General features: G+C 44.9%; 1 protein-coding gene across 1 annotated transcript in view; it reads left to right on the top strand.

The window, feature by feature from the left end:
• Positions 1 to 10,510, top strand: part of CC2D2A (coiled-coil and C2 domain containing 2A) — an 88,070-nt gene that overhangs the window by 46,680 nt on the left and 30,880 nt on the right. The window contains exons 18-22 of the mRNA XM_014549334.1: positions 1,612 to 1,768; positions 4,283 to 4,430; positions 5,382 to 5,520; positions 8,175 to 8,378; positions 10,363 to 10,455. Coding sequence (XP_014404820.1) covers positions 1,612 to 1,768; positions 4,283 to 4,430; positions 5,382 to 5,520; positions 8,175 to 8,378; positions 10,363 to 10,455 — 741 coding nt within the window. The remainder of the gene's footprint in view (positions 1 to 1,611; positions 1,769 to 4,282; positions 4,431 to 5,381; positions 5,521 to 8,174; positions 8,379 to 10,362; positions 10,456 to 10,510) is intronic.

Genomic DNA, 10,510 nt, shown 5'->3' with positions numbered 1-10,510 from the left:
TTTCATTGTTACAAATTGAACATAATTAAAGCATAGTGATTAATCACAAAAACAATATGTAATTATATGTGTTTTCCGATGGTCTTAGGCGACCCCTGTGAAAGGGTCGTTCAACCCCCAAAGGGGTCGCGACCCACAGGTTGAGAACCGCTGCAATATGTACTTATATATGTATTTTCCGATGGTCTTAGGCGATCCCTGTGAAAGGGTCGTTCGACCCCCAAAAGGGTTGCGACCCACAGGTTGGTGACCCACAGGTTGAGAACCGCTGGCTTAAGGTTTGGCAGAAGGAGGTCTGTTACCCCAACTCACCTCCTCAAAATGTGGACAGAGTAATGCTGGCCACAGTGCTCAAGGGTGCGCCTCGAGAAAAGGGAGGCGTTGAGGGAGGGTGGAGGTGGGGAGAACCTCTGGCTCATTCATCAGAGGAGTGCTTCAGTCTCTCCCTCTACCAGGACCCTGGCATAATGTACCAGAGAAATCAATTATGCTATAGTCACAGGTGGTTAGGAGGGGAGTTGGTAGAGGAGTTACAGGTGTTAGGACCCCCACAGACCCCCCAAAAATAAATCTCCAACTAATTTAAATCTTACCATTAGCAATATGTTTATTTCTGTTTGTTTTAGTTTCCTAGGGCTCCCATACTAAGCAATACAAATGTGGTGGCTAACGGCAGATGATGTTTAGTCTCTCAATCCTGGAAGCCCTGAAGTCTGACACCCAGGGTCAGCAAGGCCACGCTCCCTCCAGGAGCTCCGAAGCAGGGGTCCTTCCTGGCCCCTTCCAGCTTCTGGTGGCTCTGGGAGTTCCTTGGCTTATGATGGCCTAACTCCAGTCTCAGCCTCCGTCTTCACATGACCTCCTCTGTAGCTCTGAGTGTCCTTTTGTCTCTTACAGAGATACTCGTGTTGGACTTAGGGTGCACCCTGATCTCAGCTGCATTTTTTAAAATATATTTTTATTGATTTCAGAGAGAAAGGGAGAGGAAGAGAGAGATAGAAACATCAATGATGACAGAGAACCATTGATTGGCTGCCTCCTGCACACCCCACACTGGGGATGGAGCCCACAACTGGGGCATATACCCTGACCAGGAATCGAACCATGACCTCCTGGTTCATAGGTCGACACTCAACCACTGAGCCATGCCAGCCGGGCTCAGCTGTATTTTTAATTTTTTGAGGAATTGCCATACTGCTTTCCATAGAGGCTGTACTAATTTACATTCCCAGCAACAGTACACGAGGGTTCCCTTTTCTCCACATGCCCACCATCACTTACTTGTCAATTTATTGAGGATGGCCATTCTGACAGGTGTGAGGTGATATCTCATTGTGGTTTCCATTTGCATTTCTCTGATGATTAGTGACGTGGAGCATCTTTTCATGTCTGTTGGCTGTCTGTATGTCCTCTTTGAAAACACTGTCTACCCAGGCCCATTTTTTAATTGGATTGTTTGGGGGGGGAGGGGCGGTTGATGTTAAGTTGTATGAATTTCTTATATATTTTGGATATCAACCCCTTAAAAGATACAACATTTGTGAATATCGTCCCATGCAGCAGGTGACCTATTGCCGCTTTTATGTGGCTGTTTCTCTTCCTCGATTTCAGGTCTATGAAACAGTGGGGCACAGTGGCACCACCTTGCTAGCAGAAGTGTTTCTGCCTATTCCTGAAACCACCATTGTCACCGGGAGGGCTCCCATCGAAGAAGTGGAGTTCAGCAGTAACCAGCATGTGGCCCTGGACCACGAGGGAGTTGGAAGTGGTATGGACAGTGGATTATACTCAGGGGCTCACAGTTCTACTGTCAGATGTGAACGTATCTTTCTTTTTTTTTTCATTTCCCGGTCAACCCAATAATTCTAAAATTGTTATCAGAAATTCAAATGGAAACAATAATTACACACAACTTTTTGCAAAGTTGTTTTTGATATGCTCCTGGTGGCCAGTAAATTCACACAGTTCTGCAAGTATAAAGCAGTTTGGCAGTGGGAATTAAGGGCGGTTAGAATGCCTTTGATACCTTAATTCTACTTCTAGGAATCTTTTCGAAGAAAATAATTTGAAATGAGGACAAAGTTTTGTGCATTAAAAAAAATGTACATTGTGGTATTATTTTAAAGCTGTGAAGTTTGAAATAACTTACAAGCCTATAATAGAGAGATTATTAATTAATATTCTCTCTCATCTTTTCCTACACTTCTGGTTAGATAAATGATGGACCAATTCACTCTTTCCACTATGTTTCTTACCCTTGATATTTTTTTTCTTTCACTGGTACATTCTGTGTGATTTCTTTATATCTGTCTTCTGAGTCATGAATTCACACTTTGGCTGTGCCTAATCAATGCAACTCATTGCATTTCTCATTTCAATTCTTGTAGTATTTTTTCACCTCCAGATATTCTATCTAGTTTTTTTCCCAATAAGTCTGGTTAGGTGTGATAATTTTTTGTCCTTTTTTTAGACTCGGTCATTTTTTTATTCATTAATTGCTTTATTTTTTAAACATATTAAAATATTTTTAATATTCTGTATCTATCATTCTAATAGTTGGTCTCATTCTGTTGCCATTTGTTAAAGGTGTTTGTTTTTTTAAGATATATTTATATTAATTTCAGAGAGGGAGAGAGAAACATCAATGATGAGAGAGAATCATTGATTGGCTGCCTTTTGCACGCCCCCCACTGGGGATCTAGCCTGCAACCCAGGCATGTGCCCCTGACGGGAATTGAACCTGGGACCCTTCCGTCCACAGGCCGACGGCTCCATCCACTAAGCCAAACCGGCTAGGGCTCAAGGTGTTTTTTTATTGTGAGGTCACAGCTGGAGATCTGCAAGAACTCCAAGGCCCAAACTCACTCAGTGTCTAAAAGCCCGAAGATGGAGGTTTTAGTCCTGGCTCTGATACTGAGAAGCCCTGTGACCCTAGCAGTCACATAACCTCTTTGAATATCATCTTTCTCATTCATAAAGTAGATCTAATACTACCCCCTTTATAGGCTGATAGGGTTCTTTTGAAGTCTTGGAAAAACACAGACACGCTTTTACAGAGTTTCGTGTTAATAACATCAATTGGAAATCCCGCGTGTGAAGTTGCTCTATTTAGTGCTTGAAAATCTTTTCTTCCTCTGGTTGATGGAACATACTGCCCAGACACTTCTTATCATTCATTTCTGTTCAGTGGGGGCCAAATCAGGGAGACCTTACTGGGACCACAGGGCTTAGTAAGAGCGAACGTTTGCTGAGTGGTCACCGTTTCCCAGGCACTTGCGCTTTGCCAGGGTGACCTCACTTAACCCCGCTATCCTTCACCCCCGGCCTCTTACACTCCCACCTCAGGCTTCTTACACTTGGTCCTTCTGCCAAGAAATGCTCTTTCCCAAGATTTCTACGTCTCACCAGCTCAGCTTCTTCAGGCCTTTACTCCAAAGTCGCCTCTCCTGAAGCCTCCCCTGGCCAACCATCTGAAAACTCACCCCTGCCCACCCCCAAACACATACTTTCTCTATACCTTCCCTAATATATGCTTCACTTTTGTACGTATCACTCTGTAACATACTGTGCATTGCATTTAACTTATTGCCCGTCTTTCCTACTCAAATGTACTCCAAAGTCGCCTCTCCTGGAGCCTCCCCTGGCCAACCATCTGAAAGCTCAACCCCTGCCCACCCCCAAACACATATTTTCTCTATACCTTCCCTAATATATGCTTCACTTTTGCACGTACCACTCTGTAACATACTGTGCATTGCACTTAACTTATTGCCCGTCTTTCCTACTCAAATATAAACGGCCTGATATCAGGGATTCTTGTCAGTTTGGTTTCTTTACTGTTGTATTCGGTGCCTAGAGTAGCGCCTGGCCCGAGGTAGGAGCTCAAGTAAGTGTCTTCGGAGAGAATGAGTAAATGAATGTCTTCGCAACAACCCTTGGAAGGAGATGCTGTTCTTATTCTTATTTTATACATGAAGAGGTTAAGTCATTTGTCTACGGTCACACAGCTGCTGAGTGTCAGAACCAGAATGTGCACACAGATGGCCCCACTCCGGGTGCATCATTCATTACAACGTCTGCACTCTGTTGTCAGAGACACAGCCACGCGGCGATTCTGAGCATCGTCGCCTGTCACCTGAAGAAGTTCAGTGATATTGAATTACGTGTTCCACCCCCACCGCCCTCACCCTCTCCTTTCACTGTCTACTGCCTGCTTTCTCACCAGGACTGGGCTCGCGCCCTCGTTCTAAACAATATCTTGTCTGATGTGGTGTTTCCCTAGGCGTGCCCTTGTCATTTGAAGCTGACGGCAGTAATCAGCTGATCCTGATGACCTCGGGGAAAGTGTCCCACAGTGTGGCCTGGGCCGTTGGAGAGAATGGGACACCTTTAATCCCTCCACTGTCACAGCAGAACACTGGATTCAGGAGGTAACGTGTGGCTGGTTTATCCATCTGTCTGTCACTGGACATTTAGATTGTTTTCATACTTAGCCTAATATGCAAAGTGTCCCCTCAGGAGTTCAACCAACCGGGACTTCGATCGTTTACTATGATGTGCGCTTAACACCAGGGGCCAGTGCAGAACGAAGGAAGACCCCGGCTGGCAGCCGGCAGCTGGGGGAAGGGAGGCCCCAGCCAGTGGCTGGCAGCTGCTAGGGACCCTACCAGTGCACTAATTTCATGCACTGGGCCTCTAGTTATAAATAATACTGCAGTGAGTGGGGGCGGGGGGGGGGGGGGCAGGTGTGCAGGTACTTCTTAGAGATAGTGATTTCATTTTCTTCAGCTATATACCCAGAAGTGGGATTGCTGGATCACATGGTAGTTCTACTTTTAATTTCCTGAGGACTTTCCACACTATTTCCCACGATGGCTGCACCAGTTTACATTCCTATCAATGTTTCTTCCCTTATTGGTAACAGTCATCCTAATAGATGTGAGGTGATATCTTACTGTGGTTTTGATTTGCATCTCCCTGATAATTAGTGATGGTGAGTACTCTTTCATGTACCTGCCAGCCGTTTGAATATCTTCTTTGGAAAAAATATCTATTTAGTTTCTTTGTCCATTTTGTTATTATTTGGGGTTTTTTACTACTGAGTTGTATGAGTTTCTTATATATTTTGGATACTAACCCCTTATCAGATGTGTGGTTTGCAAATATTTCCTCCCACCACTCATACTTACATACTGCCTTATAACATATTTAATGACAATCTTCAAGTAAAGAAAAGTGGCAGAAGTCTGTGCTAATTATCAGACTTCCTGTGGTGCAGAATAGCAGCGTCCTAAGCCATGAGTCCTGGGGTTTTGTGGTCCTGATGCAAACTGCTCTGTGGTCAAGTTAAGCCCACCTCACGGAATGAACTTTTTTTCCAGCGCTTTGAAAAGAGCGGATGCCATCTCATCCATTGGCACCTCAGGACTGACGGACATGAAAAAGTTGGCCAAGTGGGCAGCAGAGTCCAAGCTGGATCCGAATGACCCCAACAATGCCCCTCTGATGCAGCTGATCTCGGTAAAGTGGCAGGAGAGCCGTGCACCACGCTGTGTCTGGATTTGGTGTGAGAGGAATAGAAAGGGCTTGGCCCTTCTCACACACTGGCTCTCATACCGTGTTCTCTGTGGTGGTGCTTAAGACCGTAAATGCTGAGAGAATGGCAAGTTAAAATTCCAGCTCTGGCCTGGCTGGTGTGGCTCAGTGGTTGAGCGTTAACCTGTGAAGGAGGAGGTCACAGTTCGATTCCAGGTCAGGGCACATGCCCAGTTTGCGGTCTCAGTCCCCAGGAGGGAGTGTGCAGGAAGCAGTCAATCCATAATTCTCTCTCATCATTGATGTTTCTCTCTCTCTCTCCCTCTCTCTCCTTTCCTCTCTGAAATCAATAAAATTTATTAAAAAATAAATAAATTCCAGCTCTGCACCCACTTGGCTATGCGATCCAGGCCGCACTCATGTGTCTGAGCCCTGAGATGCCCTCATGGTGCTATGCTGTCAGGATCAATCAGCTGCCAGGTATCAATACTTTGCTAGGCACACAATGGGTGTGCAGTAAATATTAGCTGCTATTGATACTCTGACCTCAAACCTCTGTAAAACCCCTAAAGAAAGTTTTGATTTTCCCCTTAGTTCCTTGCTCAAGGTCACACAGCTAGTGAGGAATCAGATCCAAGTTCATCTGGTTTCAGAGCTCGTGCCCTTCCCATCCCACCTTGATGGACTGATGGGCCATTTTAAGAAGCAGTGGTTTTGTTTGTATTCTTGTGTTAAGATTAATTTGATTATTATTTAGGTTTCATTTTAAGTATTTATGGGATAAACTGCTTGTATCTATCATAACATTCAGAATTCTTCTTCAGTGAATTTATAAATAAAATGGGTCATTAGTCAGTAAATGATTTTTCTTGGTATCAGATATAAATGTTTTTACTTGCAAGATCATAATTCTCACAAAAACATCATAAGTGAGTAGATGATCCAGAAAGTGATGATAGCAACACATCCTATGATCATGTTTATGAGTATAAGTGGATCAGTAGGGTAACTATAACTAAGATGAAAATTTTCATTTCTGTCCTGATATTTCTAAGTCCCAAAGCAAGCTTGTGACTTTTGTCTTTATAAACTCTCCTTGCAACATGATACTTTTAGTGTGGATATGAGAAGTGTTAGAGAGAACGGATCATATTACCTAAAGGGTCGTCTATTCCATGTAAACTTTCCAAATCACGGTTTGATTACAATCTTTAAATCAGAAGTAATACAGGACACCTGTCACCTTCATTTTCCCTTTATAACTATTTGCCTTCAGAAGCACAAACACAGGGATGCCTTCCTGACTGGTCTCTTCAAGAACCAATATTTGCACGGCAGGGTCACCTCCCCATCACAAAGCCCAGCACACCCTGCGCTTGGCTCTCCTTCTGCCCCAGAGGAGGTCACAGCTGGCAAAGGCCCCCAGCAGAGGGGCTCGGGACACCCGGGCAGCATCAGCCCACACCTGCTCAGTCTGCAGAGGTACTGAAGCCAGCTTTCTGTGCCACTTACAGACACATGGGAGGTCGGCGCCCAGATCCCTCCCTGATTCACTCCCCACAATGATCAAGGTTCAGGGACAGGAGGGCCTGGCCCTGGAGCTAAGCGAAGGTGATCAACTGACTCTGTGCTTGTATCTACGTATGGGCATAAGACTAGTAAAAAGTTGAAAAATAATTTAAAACATGAGGAGGCTAAAGGGGGTCAAATATATGGTGATGCAGGAAGACTAGACTGTGGGTGGTGAACACACAGTGCAGTATAGTACAAATAATGAATTATAGAATTGTACACTTGAAACCTACATAATGATATTAACCAATGTCACCCCCATAAATTTAATTAAAAATATGTAGATATTTAAAACACATATATATGATTTTAAATACACTATGCATATGAGTAACCTTATTTGCAGTTGGCACTTAGTAATACAATTATTTAAAATCTCTCATGTTCAGTCTGTATATTTTCATAACATCTATTAGGGGAACGTACATACCAAAAATGAACCTTATAATTTCTATTTCTTTGGGAAAGTATTTGTGGTATTTTTTATAGCTACTAAGTGATTTAATAGCATCTTCCTTATTACCATCACGTTGTTTTAATATATATTTTTTATTGAATTCAGAGAGGAAGGGAGAGGGAGAGAGAGACAGAAACATCAGTGATGAGAGAGAATCATTGATGGGCTGCCTCCCGCACGCCCCCCACTGGGAACCGAGCCCACAACCTAGGCATGTGCCCCTGACCGGAATCGAACCCAGGACCCTCCAGTCCGCAGGCCTACGCTCTATCCATGGAGCCACACCAGCCAGGGCTGCCATCGATCATTGATGGGCTGCCTCCCGCACGCCCCCCACTGGGAACCGAGCCCACAAACCAGGCATGTGCCCTTGAATGGAATCGAACCTGGGACCCTCCAGTCCACAGGCCGACTCTCTATCCACGGAGCCACACCAGCCAGGGCTGCAATCACATTTTAATGTGCTTTGTCTTTAAGTGAAAGGCAGGACATATCCAGTCTCGCTGTCTGCGTAAACCAGTTAAGCTTCCATTCCCAAACACTCAGTGCCGGCTTTCCTTGGCTGAAACTCGCCCATTGTCTGGAATTTTGCATTCTCTGTTCTTCACAGGTTGCTACCAGTGGCGAATCCTACGTCCCCGAATTCTTTCGCCTGGAACAGCTGCAGCGGGAATTTAACTTCGTTTCAGATGAGGAACTGAATAGAACCAAACGATTCAGGCTCCTGTGTCTCAGAAGCCAAGAGGTGCCAGAATTCCGAAATTATAAGCCAATCCCAGCATATGACCGAGAAATCATGGAAAAGGTATTCCAGGTAAGAAATGGCTGTAATAAAATATTGCTGTGCTACATGGTAAACCTTTCTCCAGGAATCTTGCTGTTGACATGTTCTCAGTAGCAATGCCGGTTTCTCTTTTGCAGCACTTTATATAATCTTTCCATTATCTTTCTTGAATCCAATGTTTAAATTAACTCTTCTCTCAATACAGTGAATGACATAAACTAAGAAAAATTAGAATTGTAGGGTTGAGAAATATCTTACATGTTAATGTGGCAAATTATCTTGCCTTAGTCAGGAGTTCAAGGCCATTGTAATCCAACCGGTTAAGCACAAGGCCCAGTGGTGAGCACTGTGGGGAAACAGATAGTTAGGATTAGAGCAGCCTTGGGGTGGGAGGGGCACAAAGAAAGTGGGGAGCAGGGCTGGCATCCTGGGCAAGGGTGGCAGAATGCACAGAGTGGGGGGGTGGGTAGCAGAAGTCATCTGAGAGCCATCGGGGTGGGACCTTTGAGGGCTCACAGGTTGTAATCCTGTGTAAGTGGGGCAGGCCTGTATAGATGGGGCAGGCCAATGAATCCAGACAGGGGAGGTTGTATTTGATGAGGTAAATGGAGAGCCATTAGAAACTGGTACCAGTAGGACTTTTCATGCAGAAGCTGTTCTGGGAGAATATTTTCAGTTATTTGGTTCTTGTCTGCAGTGTCTGGACTTGTAATTGTGATAAAAACCCAACTCGAACCCGGCCAGCTCAGTGGTTGAGCGTTGACCTCTGAACCTGGAGGTCACGGTTTGATTCCTGGTCAGGGCACAGTGTGGGGCATGCAGGAGGGCAGCCAATCCATGATTCTCTCTCATCATTGATGTTTCTATCTCTCTCTCCCTCTCCCTTCCTCTCTGGAATCAATAAAAATATATTTTAAAAAAAGCAACTTGAACTAGCTCAGGCTTCAAGGGGAGTTTACTGAAAGATGAAATCCCAAATGGGGCTAAATATCTAAAGCTGTGTGAATGGCAGGAGTTTATCTGTGCCTTGATGATGCCCAGATGCAGGTCCTGAATGCCACCAGGGCCCCTCCCCGTCCTGCCTGGGCTTCCCTTGCTATGGTTGCTTCACTTCCTCCCATTGTGGATGGACTCCCTCTGCTTGGACACAGGGTCCCCTTCATTCAAGTTCACATCTACCAATTTCAGCCAGAAGGGAGAGGTGTGTCCTCTTGCCCCAAGTCTAAAAATCTTGAGACCAGCTTGAGTTACACAGTGCGGGGTAGAGGCCCCTGAGCGTACAATGTGACCAGGAGAGGACTGAAGGAGACATGGCGGCTCCCTGAGCCCACGTGGAATTTTATTGGTGGAAGAGAAAATGCAGCAGCCTAGGCAGAAGTACCCACTCCCAGTTGGTGACCAAGTTGGCTGCACGCAGATGCTATTTGCTGCTTTGTAATTGCTTTACTTAAGTTAGAAAAAGACAAAAATTAGCAGAAGGGCCCTGTTTGGTGTTTCTAGTTAGAGCATGGGCCTTCGCCCCTAAGGGTTTGATTCCCGGGGCCTGGGTGGCAGGTTCAATCCCTGGCAACCACTCAATGTGTCTCTCATATTGATGTTCGTTTCTTTTTCTCTCTGTCCCCCCGCCCCCTTCTACTCTCTCTAAGAAAAAGAAAAAAAAAGAAAAAAAAAATATCCTCAGGTGAGGATTAACAGCAACAACAATAAAATACTAAGCAGAGGCTTTGGCAAAGTTGCTGGGTGAGCTTAGTGTCTTGAACCACAGCCACTGTTACTGTGTGGCCTCTAATTACAGGGTGCTCTTCTACTTCTAAGGCATCAACCAACTGTCTCCGAATTCTGGCTCCCACATCAAAGGCTAATTCTGAACCAAACGTTCAGAGGAAGGCAGAAGAAACAATTAGAACCATCATTTATGAACTTGAACCACACGTGCTAAATTCTCTAATCGCAGGAGGGCATGAGAAAGGACTAGTAGTTTAAAATCATAAAATTATTCCTTTTTAACCTGTAGGACTATGAGAAGCGGTTACGAGACAGGAATGTCATTGAGACCAAGGGCCACATAGATAGCCACCGGGCGGTAGTAGCCAAGTACCTCCAGCAGGTAAGGAAACCATTGTGAACGGCCCTTACAGGGAAATGGCCAGCACCCTGAGATG

The sequence above is a fragment of the Myotis brandtii genome, unplaced genomic scaffold, assembly GCF_000412655.1.
Source record: "Myotis brandtii unplaced genomic scaffold, ASM41265v1 scaffold547, whole genome shotgun sequence".
Classification (NCBI taxonomy): domain Eukaryota; kingdom Metazoa; phylum Chordata; class Mammalia; order Chiroptera; family Vespertilionidae; genus Myotis; species Myotis brandtii.
Note: the sequence above shows the minus strand (reverse complement) of the source record. Positions and strands in the feature narration are given on the sequence as shown.